Consider the following 21,807-nt stretch of genomic DNA (forward strand, 5'->3'; position numbering starts at 1 on the left):
TTTTTTTTGTAGTTGACACCCAAATTTCTAAAAAGGAATTACTTTTTCTTTCAAATTTTTAATTCGCCTAGGCAAAATTTAAAATGAGGGAAAATGTGCAAAGCTTGCATGTAAACCTGTCTTTTAAAATTATTATTCCATGAATTTATTTCCCTACACATTATAGGTAATGTGACGATTATGTGTTGCTTTTTGTCCATACTTCTGCAGTGCCACAGATCGGTTAGTTCAGGACAACAGTTTGAACTTCATAGTTACGATTTATTGGTATAATACATCTGTTTGGTATACAAGAACACAGATAAATGGATATAACTACTGTATTGAACAACCCTGTGTTTAGTATAAACTGTTATAATGTATTTTGTATTTTGGAAGATAAATACCTTATTAAAATCAATGTTTTTGGTTCAATTTGTCGAATTGTCAGGTTAAGTGTATAAACTAACCAGGGTAATGAAGAAAAGTGGCCGTTGTGTATAGTAAATGAAAACCGAGTACCGAGGCTTTGACATCCAAGTAACCTTACATTTTTCGGTATTTTAAGGAAATAACAGTATAATTGCTTTCTCTGAACTCTGCAGTTGCCTGTTGAAGCCAGTGAAGTGGCGGACAGAGGACTCCAGCCAACAGTTGCACCTGGAGCAGCAGTCCAGCCTGTAGGAGAGCTTGCATCTTGTAGCAACACAGGAGACACCAGGTAACCTTTACTAGGTACTTCATGAGGTGGTAGTATGACAATATAGTTGCTGGGATAATTATTGTGCATGCACAGACAATACAAGCATGTAGTGCAATTATATAATAGTTCAGTTCATGAGTAATACAGTAATCACTATATCCAATTCCCCATAGTATTCAAAAGCTCAAATAATTTAAATATAGCTTTTGCGCAACAATGTAGCTAATAAGAATTATAGTGTTCAACTGCTAAGCAGCTCACTTTAATTTTGCCAATATATGCCACAAATGTGTGTTTTGCTGCATTAATGGAAATTTTATGACCACATTAGCATGTTAAATTTGACATTCTTATAGTATCTCATATACAGCTTCTGTCTATTATACATCATTGATCCTCAGCTGTGTTTGTTATCTTTTGACAGTGGAAATTCTGCAGTGCAGTCGCTTTCTTTGTCATCATCCCCAACACTCATGGAGATCCTGGAGGCTATAAAACATCCAATGTAATATTGGCTGTTTTCTGACTGAATTAATTAATTAACGAAAATTCGGTAGAGCACTGTGCCACCTCAAGTATTCCCTGTTTCTAATAGATTTTCCTTTCTTTATTCTTTTATAGGACAGGTGTACAACTCCTTCCAGAGCAAAGAGGCCTGCCTCTCAATTGCTTTTTTAGTGCGGAGGTGGTTCACTGGCTGATTAACAACGTGGAAGGGGTAACGACACAAGGCATAGCTGTAGATATCATGCAGGTAAGAGGTTCAAGTTGAATATTTGTATAATTTGTACAATTTGCAATTTTATTGTTAAAATCGTAGTATTCAACTTTTACCCACCAATGTGTTGGCTTCCCCTTTTTTACCAGAGTGCATGTGTGTACTCCCGTCCCATATCCACGCTCACCCTCAGAAATTTACAACAAACTGACAACAACTCCACACAATCCTTGTTAATGTTGAAGTATGTTGGGCTAGTTCCTCCAGAAGTCCACAAACATTTCCTTTGTGATCAAATCAAATCAATCTTTATTTATATAGCATCTTTTACAATCAAAATTGTTTCAAGGTGCTTTCCAGAATCCCAGGGCCTAACCCCCAACAAGCATCAGTGGCAAGGAAAAACTCCCCTTTAACAGGAAGAAACCTTGAGCAGGACCAGGCTCATGTAGGGGGACCCTCCTGCTGATGGCCGGCTGGGTAGAGAGAGAGGAGAGGGGGGAGGACAGGTAGATGATAGAATGGAGAGGAGAGGCACAGAGCACAGAAACACATACAAAAATACACCATTTATGCAAGCCGCCAGCCAAGTGGGTCAGTGGGGCCGGAGGTCATCACGCAGCTCTGAAGGCGGCGATACCTGTAAATGAATACAGAAGGGGGGGGGGGGGGAAGCAGAAAAACTACACAAGAATCAGCATAACTAGTCTACTTGATGAGGAGAGGAAACGAAACGAAACGAAACGAAACGAAACGAAACGAAACGAAACGAAACGAAACGAAACGAAACGATGACCCAGTGCGGTGACAGAGGCCTGTCAGGTGATCATGTTTCTGGACCCCGGCAGCCTTGGCCTATAACAGCATAGCTAAGATGTTAACCTAACGATTAGACGTCCCCCTAAGTATGATAATTTGTCTATCTATGATAGTAACTGGAACTACAGAATTAGCAACAATAAGCTTTTTTAAAGAGGTAGATTTTAAGTCTGATCTTAAAAGTAGCAATGGAGTCAGCCTCCTGTACCTGGACAGGGAGCTGGTTCCATAGCAGGGGGGCCTGGTAGCCAAATGCTCGGCCCCCCATTCTACTCCTAGAAACTCTGGGAACCACAAGTAGACCAGCATTCTGAGAGCGGAGCGGTCTATTGGGCTGATAAGTTATCACTAGCTCCTCCAGGTAGGATGGAGCTAGGCCTCTGAGGACCTTGTAGGTCAAAAGAAGGGTTTTAAAAATTATTCTAAATTTAACAGGCAGCCAATGAAGCGATGCCATTACAGGAGTTATGTGATCTCTTTTGTCAATACCTGTTAGAACTTTGGCTGCAGCATTTTGGATCAGCTGGAGGCTTCTTAAAGAGTTGTTTGGACACCCTGATAATAAAGAATTACAATAGTCTAGCCTGGAAGTAACAAAAGCATGAATTAACTTTTCAGCGTCATGCCGCGTCAGTAGTTTCCTGATCTTTGTGATGTTCCTCAGGTGAAAAAAGGCACTTCTAGAGACTAATTTAATGTGTGAGTTGAAGGAGAGATTTTGATCAAAAGTTACTCCTAGATTCCTCACAGAGAGACTAGATGTTAATGAGATACCATCTAGAGTGATCGTATGATCTAATCTATCCCTGAGACGTTCAGAACCAAACACCATGACCTCAGTTTTTCCTGGGTTAAGGAGGAGGAAATTTGACATCCAGGACTTTATGTCTTTAAGACAGGTCTGGAGCTTCACTAATTTAAGATTAAGATGAACTTTATTCATCCCCGTGGGGAAATTGAATTGTAATAGCATCCTATACAAAGTATAGAAACAGAATAAATAACTTCTCTGTCTCCTCTGGTTTCATGAATAAATAAAGCTGAGTGTCATTAGCATAACAATGAAAATTTATCCTATGCTGCTGTATAATGTTCCCTAAGGGAAGCATGTACAAGGTGAAGAGGATTGGTCCAAGTACAGAACCTTGAGGAACTCCATGGCTAACCCTACTATATGAGGAGGGAACACCATGGACATGAGCAAACTGGTATCTATCAGATAAATATGATCTCAACCAGTCTAGTGCTGTCCCTTTAATCCCAATCACATGTTCCAGTCTATGTAACAGGATGCTGTGATCAACTGTATCAAAAGCAGCACAGAGGTCCAGCAGAACCAGCATAGAGACCAGTCCATGAGAAGATCATTAGTAACTTTAAGAAGTGCCATTTCTGTGCTGTGATGAGCTCTAAAGCCTGACTGAAACATCTCAAACAGGCTGTTCCTCTGCAGGTGCTCCAGTAACTGAGTCACCACCACCTTCTCAAGAACTTTAAAGATAAAAGGAAGGTTGGATATTGGCCTATAATTTGCTAATACGTCAGGATCCAATGATGGTTTTTTAAGCAACAGCTTAATCACTGCCACCTTGTAGGACCGGGGTACATAACCTGACACTAAAGAACCACGCCTCAGAAAAATATATAGGGGTGAAGGAGTTTAAGGACTTGTTGGAGAACCTGTATGTTCCCACAGTCAGCACATCTGGTCCAGTTGTTGGGATGGCCTGGTTAGCTTTCTCTCTGATAGCTAGAACTTTATCAGTGAAGAAGCTCATGAAGTCTTCACCACTAAGGGAAGAAGAGATACGTGGACCTAAAACACTGTGACTCTTAGTTAATTTGGCTACAGTGCTGAAAAGAAACCTGGGGTTGCTCTGTGTTGGTGTTCCGGACATGTCCCACCGGGAGGCGGCCTCGTGGCCGGCCCAGGACTAGGTGGAGAGATTACATCTCTCACCTGACTTTGGAGCGGCTGGGGGTTCCCCCGGAAGAGTTGATGGAAGTGGCCGGGGAGAGGGCTGTCTGGGCATCCCTCCTGAAGCTGCTGCCCTCGCGACCTGGATCCGTATAAGCGGCAGAAAATGAAATGAAAACGAAACAAAACGAATGCTTGTAATTATACTTCAGTAAATCTAAAAGATCAGGTAAATCAGGTAAACAGGTAAATCTAAAAGATCTTAAACCACGGCTGTATGTCCAGCTCCCCGTACAATAAAGCAAATAGCTGCAGTTATAAATTTAAAGTGTTTGCTGCATGGAGTCAGTTGAATAATGTACACAGTAAATGCACGTTGTAAATTGGTCGCGCTTCCTTCTTTTATGCATACATTGCTTTTAAATATTGATTTGTAAATCTCAAAGCATTTTGGTCTTTCACTGTGAGAGCAAAAGGTAAAAATTTGCATCATGTAGTTATTGTCTAATTTTTAGTCTTGAAACATTTTTGTCATTTCTGCCCGTCTGTTTATATAGAAAATGTTGGATGAAGGTTTGGTGGCCCATGCTTCTGGAGACATGATGCGTACCTTCATTTATGGATTCTACTGCTACAGGATTGTTGGAGAGAAGGATGGTGAGTAGATTTACCAACACAGACCATATGATAAATTTACACATTAATGGTCACTATACCCGAACACACTACACAGCAATAGTATTCAACACATTTTTCATAATTTTCTTTATTTCTTTCTAAAAGCAATTACAGTAGACTTGCATTAAATGAAAAAATCTCTATCGCTAGCTTTTTCCAAGATTACCATATCTGTTTTTACTCAGAATACCTCCAGACTAATTTCTGTAAGTTGTATAAAAAAAAATTATACAGCATACAGCAAAATAAGTAAGATAACAGGAAATAAAGTTAAATAGTGAATGAAGACTTTGTATATCTGATGGATTTCTGCGTTACAAAGCTTTTCCCTGAGGACATCAAGTGAAGCATTGATGGAAAATTAAAAATAAGATTGTCAGGCTTTTATATTTTTTAATGAAATTGTGTTACACTTCAGGATTAACTTTCACGGTGTTAAAATTGCTGTGATTCCTCAAATCAAAAATATTAATTATCTCAAAAATATTAACATTTTTTTCTTAAATGAGTCTATATTGTTTTCTGTCCTCTGCAGGTTCAAATTCCCAGCCTCCTTCCACAACAGCAGGGGGCTGGCCTGCAGCAGCTCTGGAGGACTTTGCCCTGTTCCAGGGAAAGTGGTTTGAGGTGGCCTTTGTGGTGGAAGAGCAGCTCCATTGCGATCTCCCAGTTTTTCTCCTGCCCTGGCTCCCCAGCAGGCCGTCCTCCTATGCAAGTAGGCATAGCTCATTCAGCCGCAGTTTTGGAGGACGCAGTCAGGCCGCTGCATTGCTAGGTACAGTCTGCCTACAGCTAAAGAAGCACAGCATTCTCCATCATTTATGCGTGTCATTCAGAGGTCAGCATCAGTCATTGTATGGGGTAGTACTGACACATAAAAGGTACATTAAGTTGCATTAAAGATATAATGTTTCGGTGTTCTTTGTCAGGTAAAATTCATAATTCTGCCTGCCTCATTTGTCCAGGTAGGCAAAATTATTGAAAATAACTGAAAATTTCACTCACTTCAAATAAATACACTGCTCAAGAAAATAAAGGCACTTTAATCACATTTGTTAGGTTTCCATTAAAAAAATATTTTTGTAAAAAAAATTGATCAAACTGGACAATTTGTTGAGAACAATGTGGTCAGTGGAAACCTGTATAATTAGCATTTAGAAAAGGTAATCAGTAACCACAGGGTAACTAACTAACAAAGGTTAGTTCAAAGGTCTGCTAATGCATGTAAATTTGTTTATTCTAACTAATGGTTAAATAGTAGCATCAAAGCAGTCTTTCAAGCCTTTTTTGCTCTGTTAAAAAACATAACATTTCTAATGGAGGCTGTGAACTTCATTTGATTGATCAGCATGTCAGTCTTCACAATAAGTTTTTCTTTCACAGCTGCCACTGTTCCAGAGCAGAAAATGGTCACTCTGGATGTGGATGTGAACAATCGCAGTGACCGGATGGAGTGGTGCAGCTGTTATTACCATGGCAACTTCTTCCTCAACACTGCCTTTGAGATCAAGCTTCACTGGATGGCTGTCACTGCTGCAGTACTCTTTGAGATGGTAAAAGATCATATGACGCATATGAAGTTTGTACTGTTTATTTTGACATTTTATTCCCCGACCACTTGTAATTTTGTGGCCTTGTATTTAAAAGAATTCTTGGGATAATGTTTGATCAGGATCACAAGAAGCAGTGCTGAAATTTATGCACTTGTTACCTTAAGGCTTGTTACCTTGTATTACTGTAATTTATTGTTATAAGAATGCCCCAAAAGGTGTGTTTTGTGTTCATAGTTTTCTCACTCTCTAACAGCAAGTATAGCCCCCCCTGCTGTATAACCAGTTTAGGTTGTATGCCCAAGGTTTACCTTAAAGTTTTTTTGTCTGATAAAGCTTATAGTTAGTAAGATAGTGTTTTTCATCCTCCTTTTTCGCTTTTTCCATCTTGCCCGAGCTCCTCTTCTTGTCCTCCTCTGCCTGACTAGCTCCCAGCTGGGGAGAACCCTCCAGAGATGAATGTGTGGTGCTTCTGAAGGCTTTCCTTTGTTTTTAAATCGTGATTTCATTTGCTACTGTTGAAAGTGCTTCCTCACAGGACAGATTATATTTTTAACACCTAGACACAAACTTGATTGTAACTGATGTTAAAACAATTGATTAGAATTCACAAAGCTGTTATGCCATAAGATTTTAATGTTTTTTTTAACACACAGCTGTAGGAATGGACTACATTTTTAGAGATCTTAGTTTGAATGTTTGAACACCACTAATTCACAACTTGTCATTTTTATTTTATTAGAGTAGCTCATCACTGCAAATTTCTAAAGAAAACAGTATTAATTTTTTCTGTGGTTTTCCTTAAAGAAAAAAGAACATTATATAGTATATACTGAGAGACTGAGAATCCATCAAAAAAAGTGGAAAAAAACAAAAGTATAAGATGGGTGTTCTTCACAGGTTCAGGGCTGGCACAGGAAAGCAGCATCATGTGGCTTCCTCTTGATCCCTGCACTGGAGTTTCCTTTTGCACTAACCTCCTCCCTGTATGGAGATCCCCTCAGAGCCCAGCACTTCATTTCTCTGAACATCCACTGCCTTCTAAAGAATGGCAGTGACAATCTGTTTGAAGGTACAGTAAATGGGTTGATTGTACTGTGGTGGGGCTGACTTGTAAAGGTGTCAAGACCAACCTGTACTTCATTTCTTAGGCTTTGAACCAGAGACCTACTGGGATAGGATGCAGTTCTTTCAGGAGGCCATACTTTACAGGTTGGTGCTGTTTACGGTAACTTGTAGCATGTTATTTTCATGAACAAATCAGTTATTAGCTAAAAGTGAAAAACGCACACTCATTTGTGTATTGCAGAATAGAATAGAACTCTTTGAGATCATTTGACTGAGGGTAAGGGTTAAACTGATGAGAGTGATGACATGCTTCCTGTAGTGTCACTCTGAAAGCCTTTACCTTGGAACAGACGAGGACTGAATGTTGGAGGGCTCTGTTGTTGAATATGACCCTGCCTGTTAAGTGCTCCTTCATTACACTGGCTCAAGGCCTGGTGCTGCAGAAGAGAACAGTGGGGATGTGGGTGCCCAAGAACTTCAATGATTCACCTACACAAATTCTCCCCTGATGAAGAAGGACATTTTATCACTATTTTATCATCAATGATGGTGTCATTTGGGAATGTGTGCAGTTGCCTATGTAGAGCATCGAGGAGGGGGTTTAGCTTACAATCCAAACACTGAGGAGAGCCTCTTTATCTGTCTGTCTGCTTGCCTGTCTAATAATCTTTTTGAAAAGTAAAGTATCATAATTCTGTACCTTAACCAAAACTGTTTCTGTTGAAACATGAATTAATGATGTAAATGTCTCTTCTTAGGTTTGGATTTGTGCATGACAAATTTTCAGTTTCAACCTTTAGTTTCCCTTCGGAGAATAAGCCCCAGTACATCCACATAACAGGTTTGTCATAATGTAAAAATATATATTATAGAAATATATAAAGCAACAAACTTTTGCCTCTTTTGTCAGGTACCGTCTTCTTGCAGCTGCCATACTTCAAGAGGAAGCATTCAAGTGGGCAGCAACGTCGACGCCGGAACTCTACCACTTCTAACAACCAGGGGCTGTTTGGTGGGGAGGAGTGTGTTGGCTACTATTGGGCCTACAACACTATGCTGACCAAGTCCTGGAGGGCAGGCGTGCTCGGGGATGAGAAGCTCGCCGACCGCCTCCTCAGAGACTTCAGCGACTTCTGTGCCAACAAAGACAACAGACTGTTAAACTTCTGGGACAGCTGTCAGGAGAAAATGAACACCAGCACTCCCTGATGTCAACAAATGCTGGTCAAGCCCCATTATGTCTTTGCATGTTTACAACATATAATAAATAGTGGGACATAATTTGCATCATTAAATAGCTTAAGAGTCAAAACTCTGCTCCACTGGTGTATTCTGTACACTTACGCTTAATAATTGAGTACTCTATTTATATATGCAGCATTGACTAAAATAATGTGTAAAGTTAATGTGTTGTTGAGGCAGTGGTAGCTCAGTCTGTAGGGGACTGGACTGAGAAGCAGAATGCTTCTGGTTCAAGCTCCAGTTGCTGGGAAAGTGTGCTGGTAGCAGAAGAGGTACAAGGAGACTGAGAGCACTGCTGAGACACTAATGAGCAAGGTACCAAATTCCTAAATGCCCAGACTGCAATGAGCTGTCCTGTCCACTCATCCAGAGATGTACATTGCCCTCGCCTGCATGCAATGGGTGTAGGCTCCAGCACCCTCACTGCTCCAACACAAGGGAAATGCAGTCAAGAAAAGGAAGAATGCGTTGGTTACCATATAAATGTAGTCACTGTTTATTTCAAAAAGGTTAAATTTTTTCAATTGTAATTAATGTACACATTAAAGGGAGATGGTTCATAACTCGTTTAATATAACATAACATCTTAACTTCAATGACCTGTTTTCTGTCATCTAAATGGAGCAAACTGCCCTCTGGGCAAATCCATTGGTTTGAAAATCTATTTTATACCGTGGTCAGGAGCCATTATCCTCAGATTTGATCTGAACCCCTCTGAAAGAGGAGCGCAGTGTTTTCAACAGCTCCACTGGACTCCTGTGTGCCACTGATAGACTGTCAATGCCATTTTCTCCCTGTACTGCTTTTTTTTTCCTTCCCCATTTCCCAGAGTTGATGACTGTCTGAATCCTGCTCCTCCGACATCCTCTTCTCCTGCCATTTAACCCATTTTGTGGTCTGTGGTTACACATAGCTAGTTTGCACTCATTGCTGATTGGTTTTCAGGACGACTTAAGCGGCCTTTCATTTTTTTTGTCTCTAGCACTCCCCTGGCCTGCAACAGTTGTAGGTCATATTTACTACAACTTAGCATGAGTGTGTGGCCAACAAAAGTATAATTGTTTTTTTTCCCATCATTAACAATTCATACAAGTGATATCAAACTTAGGAATTAGGAATTAGGCTTCCACCTTTCATTATTATTCCATGTCCCCAGAGCTAGATTCTGCAGCTGATGATCAGACTAGTGCAGCTTTGGCCCCTCTCATGGATGTGCAGGTGAATTGAAATTAAATGAATCATTTTTTTAAGGTTGAAGAATTTAAATTAAATTAACTGAAAGCACAAAATATAAAAAATCCAAAGATCTAATTTTTAAGATTTTAATTTGGTTCCCATAAAAAAAGCTGTTCTGATAACATGATTCTGTTATTGACATTCATTTGACATTCCAGTTTAATTACCAGACAGCTTAAAGACCTTTAATCCAAATGCAACTCCTATAATTTCTCAACTGAACTCATTCGGTCAGTGAATAAACAATCAGCTGTGTCAAATATTGCCTCCCATATGGAAATATGGATATTCTGACCAATAACTGAATAATGCTGCTTGTTTTTGACCAATATCATCTTGGCCTATTCTGTAGTTGGAAATGAATTCCTTGGTGTTCAAAATTAGCACAACTATTCCGTCATCAAGCCGAGGGGACATTGTATGAATTATATTCTCTGCCTCCACTTTATTATTTGAAAAGATGTGATGAAGCTGGGAAGTACTCATGTACAGCGTCAACAAAACTTGATCCAAACTGGGCTTTGTTAAAAACAAAAGTGCTTTTTCAGTTCCCGTCTTGTATATGGTAAAGTGTAAACTTTGGAAAAACCTGAGGGTCTGTTTATGTGACAGGTGTTTTAATTGGCACCTTCTTCATTGTTGCAGTTGACTGTAATTCCACCTGGAAATATTGGAGAAAAAACAACAGAATCAGAACAACACCAGTAGAAAATTACTGGTGCTAGAACCTTTTTTTGACAGTATCACCTTTTCAGCACATTTACACAGTGAGAAATAAGAAGTATTGCATTTATAGGACCTCAGTCATCTAAACACTTGTGTCCTCCACTGCTCCAAATGAAGATACAACCATTGTGAATGTATGAGGGGGTTCCTGAGTTCTCAGAATATGCTCCTTTGTGGAAATGGACATGGCATTTGCTGCTGTGATATCACCCTAAACCTGGTCACCTGGGTGAGTAGGTGTGATGTGGGTCTGATAGTACATCCATGGCTAAAAATTACCCAAACAAAAATAATTTTGTTGGGCTTCCTCGATGACTGATTTCTGCTAACTACTAAATACTGAACAGAAGAAAGAAGAAACCAAAGTATTTCTATATGCACCAAATAGTGATGTGATTAACCTCTGTATTTAACAAATAATTTACACATTCTAAACACACAAGCCCAGCAGCAGTGGCAGCACTTTACTGCAGCCTGGGAGCCATGAGGATTGGATGCTTTTTTTCAGCAGCACCCCAGCCCAGGACCAGTTCTGGCATTTGAACCCTCCAGTTACAAGACCTATTAGTTTCCTGTGAGCCATGTGCTGCCCTACCCTAGTTTATAAACTGTATTTACATTTTTCTGTACATTTGCAAATGTTGCTGTTTTTATGGATGTTTTCTGCAAATATTGTTGTCCTGTGTGTTTAGTTAAGAGAGTGATATCAGGCTTCAGTCAAATAAAGCCAATAAATCCAATTCTGATTCCCAACTTCTTTTCTTTGGTGTGAATGTGCCTATTAACTGTATGTGAATGCCTCACGTGATCTTATCCTTATTGGCCAGATTAGGATCGAGCAGAGGACAAACGTTGCTATGATTCCCACACCTCCTGTCACAATGACCATGATGTAATGATAGAACCAGACACAAGCTGGACAGCATACTGAAGTCCTGAGGAAGACAAAACAGTTGTCAGCACATTACAATAGCACCCTATAACCTCTAACATTCCAAATAAAAGCCATTATGATGGGACCATGATGCAGATTTCAGTTTGACTTCAGGGTTGTCTCACCATTCACACCCTATAAAAATAAAAATATTTCATAAATTTTAACCTGTTGATGAATGTAAAGAACATTTTTGGTACACATGCCACCTTCTATGATATAATCATAAATTACTGTGTGTAAGTGTCTTTAAAAGTTTGGTTTCTCTGTTACTACACAATTTACTGCAACCAACAATTTGACTTTATTAGTCAGTTATGCCGGCATGACATAACATTAGTTTGCTTTTTCAAGGGTATTGTTAGCATAACTAGGTGCCTGTTTAATCATTTCACATACTGCTTGGAGTGACATAAATTAGAGGGGGAAGAAAAAAGTTTGTATAAGATACATGCAAAGTGTGCACAGCTGGATTTCATTATTTTTTAGTTCAGGTTTATAGGATAGAAATGTTGACATCATTTTACAATCACGTGAGGTCTGTTCTTTTCTTACTTACTGAGAAGCAGTTAAAGGTTTGAAGTTAACGGTTGACTGGAAGTTGCTTGACAGGAAGTGATATGCTCATATTTAAAGTCTAAAGGGAGTCAGTATCAGCACAAATGAGCAACTCAAAATCTATCAGACAGAAAGCAAAACATTTTAGGAGGGGGTCAAATGACCCATTTGTTCTGGCTGTGGGCTACACAGAAGCTTGGAAGAAAAATATCCAAATTTGCAACATCATATTTGTAGTCTCCCACAAACATGAGTGAAAATGTTTTATGGTCTGATGAAACTGAGGTTTGATGTTTTTGGCCATCATTCCAAAAACCTGTTTTGCACAAAAACCATACTGTACATCAGCCGATGAAAGACTATCTTCATGGAACAACTTTTGCTTTTGTTCTGCTGGAACCAGAACCTTAGTTGTGCTGCTTTTGATAAAGTTGATCATAGCATACTGTTCAAGAGTGGACCATGTAATTGGAATTAGAAGGACATCACTAGACTGTTATAGATCATATTTATGGGGGACATGGATTGAGTGAACAACGTAGTGCACTCAATTTAAAGTTAGTATTCGGACAATGGTCTCATTTACGGCGCACATAAAGTGACGTCATTGTGTCGCATAATAATTATGAACCGGTCGCCGGGAAAAGTGGCCAGGTCCATTTAATTATTTTAACCCATCAGAAATACATTCAGCGGTCATTTTATGAAAATGCAATATTTTACCCTATAATTAACTTTATATAATAAAATGAAATATTAATGTCAATAATAATACAATAATAATTACTTATTACCTAAAATAATTAGTGTCCCTTGACATTTTCAAGCCAAGACGTGATGGCACATTCTCAAGTCATATTCCGCTGTAGTGAAAACATTTAATAAAGCAATTTTTCCATCAAAAAATGGATCCAGAGCTACTTTTCATCTTTGTAAATATTCTTTTACTGAGATTCTGTTGCCTGGTAAGGAACAGACGATTCCGAAGAACAATTTTAAGTGAGGGGCAGGGGGATCAGTAAAGATTGATTGATTTTTTTTTTTTTTACACATTTATGTTGTAATATTTTAAGATGATCATATCGGACGGGCTGTGGAACCAGCTCCCAGTCCAGTTATGGACAGGAAAAAAAAAAAATGATTGCAGTCATCGCAGTTAATTCAATCTTAGCCCGAGCTCAGTGTAAAGAGACATGATCTGACATCAGATAAAAAATACGATATTCTATGAGTTGAAAGTGGCCTTGTGTGTGTGTATGCGTGTGTATGTGTGTGTACTGACCGGCAGGGGTGCAGGGCCTGAATCATCATCACAGCCACTCCGTTACTCAGTTTGTCAGCAAAGCTCATGGACCCATACACAAATGCTCCACTTTGCTGCAGAGCCACAGATGATGTATGATAAATCTTTTTCTCTCTCACTTGCAACATTTACCCGCATGCTCGTATTCTCCTTCCTTACCGTCTGATCTGCAATGAGCTCGGCAGTCATGGCAAGTGATATGACGAGGATGGTGGCTGAACCTGCTCCCAGCAGCACAGCAGCACCATATACCCTCTCCCCCATTTGTTCATCCAACAGTACCCACCCGGAGAAAGTCATGACCAACAGCAGGCCCAGAGCGTAGGTGAACTGCAACAATCAGAGCAAAGATATTTTCGTCTACTGCATTTTCATTTTTGGTTAATATCTTCACTTTCACTAATTCAACAGTGTTTCGAAAGGAATGAGGAGGAAGGAAGAACTTTATTGCCAAGTACGTTTTTACACATACAAGGAATTTGACTTGGTGTTTGTTGCGTGCAGTGCAGACAAAATACCAATAATACAGTAAAATAAGAATAAAGATAAGGAAATATAAAAATAAGCATATTTACAATACAATAAGCATATTTAAAATCCAGTATATGGAAGTGAAAAGTGTCTTGTGCAGGGTGATGGTAGTGCAGTGGAGGAGAATGCATGGTGCTGCTATATTGCAGCGGCCCTATAGAGTCTCTTACTCGGGGAGGTGGCGGGGGCAATGTCTGTGGGGGTCCTGGGCCTGGTTGAGGAGGCCTGTAGCGGTGGGAAAGAAGTTGTTTCAGTGGCGAGAAGTTTTGGTCTTGATGGACTTCATTCTTCTGCCAGATGGGAGTGGCTCAAAAAATTTAAATCCAAGGTGGGAGGGGTCAGCCCCAATCCTGCCTGCATGACTCAGGGTCCTGGTGTGTACAGGTCCTGAAGAAGGGGCAGGCAGCATCCAATCACCCTCTCTGCAGATCGGCTGACACGTTGCAGTCTGCCTTTGTCCTTGGCAGTGGCTGCATCATACCAGATGGTGATGAGGAGGTGAGGATGGACTCAATGATGGCGGTGTAGAAGTGCATCATCATTGTCCTTGGTAGGTTGAATTTCTTCAGCTGCCGCAAGAAGTAGATCCTCTGTTGAGCTCTTTTGATAAAGGAGCTGATGTTCAGTTCCCACTTAAGGTCCCAGGAGATGAGGGTGCCTGGGAAGCGGTAGGACTCTGCAGTGTTGACTGGGGAGTCAAGTAGGATGGCTGTAAGTGAGGCTGAGTTCTGCCTAAAGTCCACTACCACCTCCACTGTCTTATCTGCATTGAGCAGCAGATTGTTTTCTGTGCACCAGTTCGCCAGGTTATCAATCTCCAGCCTGTAAGCAGACTCATCCCCTCTGGAGATGAGCCCAATGAGGGTGGTGTCGTCCGCAAACTTCAGGAGCTTGACAGACTGGTGAATGGAAGTACAGCTGTTTATATACAGGGAGAAGAGCAGAGGGGAGAGAACACAGCCTTGCGGGGAACCAGTGTTGATGATCAGAGAGTCCGAGGTGTGCTTCCCCAGCCTCACATGTTGCCTCATGTCAGACAGGAAGTCTATGATCCACCTGCAGATGGAGTCTGGTACGCCCAGCCGGGAAAGCTTAACTTCAGTGAGGTGTTGAAGATGTCAGTGAACACTGGAGACCGCTGATCTGCACAGTGCTTCAGGGTGGATGGAGAGACGGAGTCTGGCCCAGCTGCTTTGCGGAGATTCTGCTTGCAGAGGAGCCTGTTGACCTGCCTTTCTGAAACAGACAGTGTGGTCCATCGGGTAGGTGAGGGGGGCAGGAAGGAATCTCTCATGTAGCAAGTCCTAAAGAGGCCCGAGCCCCTGTTGGGGGAGGAGGAGGAGGATGTGGTGGGCTGGGGTTGGTGAATGGTGTCACAGGGGATGGTGTCAGAACTGTCCCTTTGTCTTTCAAAGCAGCCATAAAACTCATTCAGGTCTCTGGCCCTGCGTGCATTGTTGATGGAGTAGGGGGCTTTGGGCCTGCAGTTGGTCACCTGTCTGAGCCCCTTCCAGACAGATGTAGAGTCGTTGGGTGAGAACTGGTGTTGGAGCTTCTGTTTAACTTCTCTCACCTCCCTGCTAAACCGGTACTTTGTGTCTTTAAACATGTCTTTGTCCCCACTCCTATACGCTTCCTCCTCCAGCCTGAGCCCTCTGAGTTTAGCTGTTAACCAGGGTTTGTCATTGTTGTAACTCACCCCAGTGCGTGTTGGTACTCAGCTATCCTCACAGAAGCTGATGTACGATGTTACAGCATCAGTGTACTCATCCAGACAGTTTGTTCCAGTTCTGAAAACATTCCAGTCCTTACAGTCCAGACACGCCTGCAGAACCTCAACAGCTTCACTGGACCACATGTTTGTTGTACTCATAACAGGTTTACAGAGTTTCAGTTTCTGCCTGTATGTGGGAAGCAGATGGACCATCACATGGTCAGACCGTTCCAGTGCAGCGCGGTAAGCGTTGCTTACTGTGATGTAACAGTGATCCAGAGTGTTCTCCTCTCTGGTTGGGTATTTAATAAATTGTCTGTATTTTGGGAGTTTGTGTGTGAGGTTACCTTTGTTAAAGTAGCCCAAGACAATAACTAAGGCATCCGAATTAGCTCGCTCCAAGCACTGTATTTGGTCCGCGAGCCTGCTCTGCGCCTCCTGCATGTTGGCCTGCGGTGCCACGTCTCCGTGAAGCACATAACAGAAAGATCGCTGTTCTTCCCCAACCATAGCTGAAGTTCGTCCAGTTTGTTGCACAGAGAACGCATGTTGGAGAGAAATATTCCCGGCAGTGGCGTACGATGTTCGCGCTGTCAGAGGCGCACAAGTGTGCCCGCGCATTTCCCTCTCCTGCATCGTCTCCGGCATGCAGAGTGGGCAAAGGTGAGAGCACCTTTGACAAAAATGTCCATTAAAAACCTCTGTGGAGGCTATGAAATCCGGGAAAAGATCTGTGGGAGTTATGGTCCTAATGTTCATGAGCTCATCTCTTGTGAAAACGCTCATGCTGCCGTTGCAGAACACATTATTTACACAAAAAACAGTAAAAACAATGTGCAACAAAACACCGATGCAGAACATCCATGGCACCACATTGGAGCGCACCCCATATTGGAGCGTGATCAGCAACAGTGCAAAAATAACTTTTCTCTGGTACCAAATCCTTGCATCCGACATCATATTTTTTTATTTAAACAGTTAATTGTTTTAGCTTATATGTATAACCATGCTGCTATATGAAGCAGAACTGTGCCATTGAGGGTTGAACAATTTGACTAAGAAGTACAAATTTTGACCAAAATTCTGCAGTAACCTCATGACAAAATCTGTCAGATTTACTACTTATTTAATCATATATTACATATTATAGATGTGGTATTGTCACAGCCCTTAAATGCATGTATGCTTGTTTTTTAGGGGCACATATAGTGACAGTTTGGGGACATTAGGCAGAATTTTCCTGAAAGCGTGTGGGCATGGTGATATTTTGGAATTTTTCTCAGCTACTTTCTCCTTAAATACCTCTGTATTCATTACAATCAATTAAGAATGCACAGTGACTACATAATCCAGACGTATTGTTTTTCTTCAACAATCTGTTGAACTGCAGATAAAAGAAATGTAAAAAAAAAAGTTCAGTGAAGTAAAATTGTAATAGAGATTCAAAGTTAAATTTTCACATTAAATGAATCCTCTTTTGACCCTGTTTAATCAGTCCTGCACACTGTGGGGTATAAACAATACTGACTTTGGTTTTTGGTTTTCAGTTTAAATTAATTAATTTTAACTTTTAACAGCTTCCTGATCAGACCTGCCCATGATTCAGGAGGAGTTATAGCTCACTTTATCTTGCAGAACTGCTTTAGTTCTGTCATAGTCTTTGGATGTGGTGTGTTTGGCGTGCAAGTCGTTCTATAGCATCTCTTTAGGGTCGAGCTCTGCACTGTAACAGATTTTGTTTTTATGACGCCATTCTGTTCTGGACTTTGTTATGTTGCAAAACTTCAACAGCATTTCTGCTGATGTACAGACATTCTGCAATTATCCTGAAGCGGTTTTGATACCCTTGTAAATTCATCACCCCTTTAACGAGTGCAGGCTGGCCAGGCCCTGATGCAGCAAAACAGGCCCAAATAAAGTTTACTCCGCCATACTTTATGGTTAGGATGATGTTTTCATGATATGCAGTTGTCCGTTTATTTTGGATGTAGTGCTGCATGTGCTTTCCAGATAGTCCAGTCTTAGTTTCATTAGTCTACATTTTGCCTCTACTGCTGTAGACTCATGAATGCAGATGCTAGCCAGCTAAAATGACACCTTCAAATCTTTGGCTCTGACTCTTAATTGTTTCTGTACCCCATTCTTGAGTCTTGTATTTGTTTTGGGGGTCATGTTGTCGGCAGGCACACTTATTGATGAAGCGGCCACAGTGTAGTTAAGTATATTTTTAGTAAGTACTATAATATTTTAGGTTCTGTATGATTTTCATGAAATTAAATTCACTTACAGGGTTAATAATCAGATAAATACCTCAAAAAGCAAGTAGAAAATGTTTTTGAGACAGTTTGTACTTACACATTTTCCAATCAGTCTACTGACAGGCTTCATGATAAAGGAGCAGAGGAAGCCACTCAGATACATGACTAATGGGATAGTGGCAATAAACTTCTGTTGGAGCAAAAAGAAGGAGCCAAATGAAGAGATGCTGACCAATGTGATATGACAGGTGAAACTGAAGGTAGTGTTACCTTGTGAAGTCCCAGAGTGTTGATGAGGTACATGGACATGTATGTCTGGGACAGGTTGACAATTAACCTGGTGGTCATGTAGAGTAAGGCCACCTGCAGCCGGGCCACAGTTGACCAGGTAAGACCACAACACCTTTTAGAATTGAATGTAGCTCTTTCCCTTCTTACCTGGTAGAAAGAAGGCTGTCGCAGCCAACACTTCCACTGCAACAGCAAAAGCAGTGTCCGGGATTTAGGGAGCAGGGGCCGACTTGCACTCTGCTCCTCATCCTCCTCCTGCTGCTTCTCCTCCTCTTCCCTCTTGTGCCTCACTTCTTTTGTTTGTCTGCTTTCTGCAGTACCCACGTGGAAGAAGACGGAAAAGACAGCACCAACCCCCAATACAATCAGTGCTAGGTTCTATGGTAAAACACACATGTGCTGGGTTTAACACGGGGTTTATATAGAAGATTAAGACAGAGACAGCACACATGCACAACAGCACTAACATTCTCATCATGTTACCTTGAAGACAGGAGCATCAGCAGGCCCAAGTGCATCATCACTGAGATTATCATTGCCATTCACTCCAGTCAATAGGTGGAATAACAGGTATGCCACTGCATACACTGTGATGTTAGCTATCACTGTAAATGCATACCTGCCCATGTGTACACACATCCACAAAAATGGTTATCTATTTGCTCATTTACATTTAATTATGTTGTCAGTTATGCCAGTTTATGCGTCAAGAGGATGACTCACCTGTATGCAGTGAGCTCAACTCTGGCATGCTCACAAGTCACAAGCTCTGGAATTAAGGCCAGGTGGGAAATTTGGATGGCAGCCCAACCAAACTGGAAGATGATGATGAATGGAATGAAGTAAGTAACGCTGGCCCACTGAGGGGTGATGGAGCTGCAGCCCACACACTCATTAAAAATAAAATTGAAGGAAAGCAGTACACTCAGCGTGCCTGAAAAATGCGTGCACACACACACACACACACACGCACACAACACACACACACACACACACACAGGTTGTAGGAAGTGCCAATTCTCTTTTCTGTTTATAGCCAGTAAAAACATTGATTAATTAGTATTCCTTTAACCTCTGTTTATTCCCAATACTCAATACAGTTTTCACAAAATAAATAATTATAACAACTTACATTATCTAACAACTGCAAAAATATAGAATATATGATTGTTACATTCTGATCTACTATTCAACTTTCTGTAATTTTTTCATTATTGTCGATCAAATGTGGAGTTAGAGAGTAACCAAATCTTTGATCTCATCAAGCAATGAACTCCAGGTTGTGTGATTCCCTTTCTTCTAGATATTTGCTGAATCCCCAGAAATGTCATTTTGCTCTGAATACTGTCTTTTTAAAACACACACACACACACACTTAGTGGTGAGTTTGGGCTCATAGTCCAAACAATTTCAAATAAAAAGATCAGCCTTTATGAAAGCATCAGCTGATGAACAGTGGTCAGCTGAGTAACAGTATTCTGTGCAGTAGCTTAAAGCCTCTCTTAACATGATTACATAAAAAGATCTGGACTGATGGCATTCAAATCAGAGTACCGGTAATGAATTCAGAGTTTGTGTGACTTACCAACCAAGTGCCATGTTTTGCGTTTCCCATAATTGCCACAGCCAGCAGTTCGGTCAGATTCATAGCCAATGAGAGGGGTGCAAAGAGCATCAGCCACCTGTCCAACCAGTAGCAGCACACCTAAACCATAATGGATGTTTTAGACTCAGGGGTGCTGCGTTAAACCAACATCACACACACTTTGAGGGCTTCACTATTTAAAATTGAGGAAATGCTGAATGACAGCTGCATATCATGTTGTATTCTGTGATGTAGCACATTGTGTAGAATTAAATAAACACACCGTACATTTAACAAGATTACAGATTATAATAATATTTAGATTGTTCTAGTAATTGAATAATTGATCTTTATAATTTAATAGGGAATCTATTGTACGACTCAAAATATAATGGAAGAATGTTAAGACTTAATTGTTATCAATAAATTATATACTAGTAAATTTTTCACATGATGTAATTATTATTTGTGGTCATAAATAAGAATTTTGTAATAAATGACTGTATTAAAATATGTAGAAATGCACCAAATTCCCTATCATGTGTAAATTTAACAAAGATCCAGTGGCATTTAATTTATTTGTATTATTTGTACTGTTTGACATTAAAATAAAATATGTATAAATATTAAAATATTTATGAAATATAAAAAGTGTAGATGAAGAAAATGGTCAGAAAATTTTAAAAACTTTCTTAGATGATTAGAAAATGTATGACCTATGATTAGACTTTATTTTCTGGTAAAACGCAGACAAAATAGTACAATATTATTGTTGATATTACAATGCTTAACTTAAAAACTTTGGAAATGATCCTAGTAGGTAAGTTACGCAAATATCGTGACCGACATTAACTACATTTAATATTATGCAATTCAATTGTTTAAATCTCTACTTTGATTGTAAACACTAAACACCGAAACCTAACCACAACCAAGAAGGACATACTGAGAGACAGACACACCTGCATTAGCGTTCTGGAGACCCAGCACCGAGTGGTAGAACACAAGGAGGTATGTGAACCACATAGACGCGCACAAGTCGTTGAAAAAATGACCCACTGCATAACTGAGCCGTCGGAAGACGGGCAGAGATCTCTGAACGTCCGACATCCTTTTCGTCTTCCACTCTCAAAAAGCCGTACCGTGTTTGGAGAGCTACATTGATAGGTGAACATTAGCTTTGTTGACTGTTTCCTCAAAATGTGCACTTCCCCTTAGGAGATCATGCGTGTCTGCTTCGTGTCGTTTATGTCATCTTTACTCTCTCAATCACCTGACTGTGACAATGAGTCAACTCGAGGCGGAAACGAGGAAGCTCGCTGACGTTTCTCGCAAGCCTGGGACAGAACAACAAAGTTGTTTCTCACACTCCCGTCGAGATACATTTACATACATTTTTTGAATAATCTTCCTAAACCTGCGTAAAACTTTTTCTTTTTCTTGCGTTTCACTGGAACGTCTTATCAATGATGAAATTCAGTCCGATGCCTCAACTCGATGGTTACGATAACATCTGGCCTGAATATGTAAACAAATGCGTTGCGTCACTTCCTTAGGTGCATACCAATATGAAGCGTATCCTTCTCCAGTACAGATTAGTTCCGGCTTTAATAATACTAAGCTTCTGGCTATACAACTACGTTTGCGCCCTCACATATTACACACACACACACCCATGGTGTGTGCATGGTTTAATTATGGGAAACAGCCTTTATTTTGTTGTATTAAATAAACCCACCATTACTGACTGCTCTTTTCCATGTCTTATGACAGCTTTACATGTGCTGCATCAGAGATAATTGAGCATTTTTAATATAATTTCTATTACACAGCACAATCAAAGTTTTCAGACCCTCTTAATTTTTACAGTTGTGCCCCTATGCTAAATTAAAAGGTGGCGACGGTGGTGTCAGGTTTATGCCAATGCAATAAATACAATTTTCAGTAAACTTCATCTGGAAAATAAATCCTGTTTTCACTTACTTTGTTGAGTATA

General features: G+C 40.4%; 2 protein-coding genes across 19 annotated transcripts in view; one reads left to right on the forward strand and one right to left on the reverse strand.

The window, feature by feature from the left end:
• Positions 1-11,377, forward strand: part of depdc5 (DEP domain containing 5, GATOR1 subcomplex subunit) — a 29,801-nt gene extending 18,424 nt beyond the window's left edge. For 11 of the 12 annotated variants that reach the window (XM_057056377.1, XM_057056380.1, XM_057056381.1 and 8 more), the window contains 10 exons: positions 585-700; positions 1,107-1,187; positions 1,304-1,436; positions 4,695-4,794; positions 5,351-5,590; positions 6,199-6,368; positions 7,266-7,437; positions 7,517-7,577; positions 8,192-8,274; positions 8,344-11,377. In XM_057056377.1, the coding sequence (XP_056912357.1) occupies positions 585-700; positions 1,107-1,187; positions 1,304-1,436; positions 4,695-4,794; positions 5,351-5,590; positions 6,199-6,368; positions 7,266-7,437; positions 7,517-7,577; positions 8,192-8,274; positions 8,344-8,642 (1,455 nt within the window). In that variant the 3' untranslated portion in view covers positions 8,643-11,377. The remainder of the gene's footprint in view (positions 1-584; positions 701-1,106; positions 1,188-1,303; positions 1,437-4,694; positions 4,795-5,350; positions 5,591-6,198; positions 6,369-7,265; positions 7,438-7,516; positions 7,578-8,191; positions 8,275-8,343) is intronic. The other variant, XM_057056379.1, reaches the window with a different exon arrangement.
• On the reverse strand, positions 5,195-21,369 carry mfsd12a (major facilitator superfamily domain containing 12a). 7 transcript variants are annotated; one of them, XR_008953926.1, is made up of 12 exons: positions 20,774-21,366; positions 19,812-19,931; positions 18,950-19,160; positions 18,710-18,845; positions 18,374-18,604; positions 18,206-18,298; positions 18,033-18,125; positions 13,592-13,762; positions 13,412-13,506; positions 12,131-12,208; positions 11,442-11,572; positions 5,195-10,572 (listed from the first exon to the last, which is right to left on the reverse strand). XR_008953926.1 is itself a non-coding variant. In XM_057056411.1 (11 exons), exons 1-11 carry the CDS (start codon positions 20,919-20,921, stop codon positions 10,529-10,531), a joined length of 1,473 nt encoding a protein of 490 aa, XP_056912391.1. In that variant the 5' UTR covers positions 20,922-21,361; the 3' UTR covers positions 5,195-10,528. The 7 variants fall into 7 exon arrangements, 4 of the variants coding, with proteins under 4 accessions (XP_056912391.1, XP_056912394.1, XP_056912392.1 ...); XR_008953925.1 differs by having other exon boundaries at positions 12,131-12,249; XR_008953924.1 differs by lacking the exon at positions 12,131-12,208 and having other exon boundaries at positions 5,195-7,870; positions 8,326-10,572; positions 20,774-21,361.
• Between the last annotated feature and the right edge of the window lie 438 nt (positions 21,370-21,807).

This window comes from Takifugu flavidus, chromosome 15 (genome assembly GCF_003711565.1).
Source record: "Takifugu flavidus isolate HTHZ2018 chromosome 15, ASM371156v2, whole genome shotgun sequence".
NCBI classification, from domain to species: Eukaryota; Metazoa; Chordata; class Actinopteri; order Tetraodontiformes; family Tetraodontidae; genus Takifugu; species Takifugu flavidus.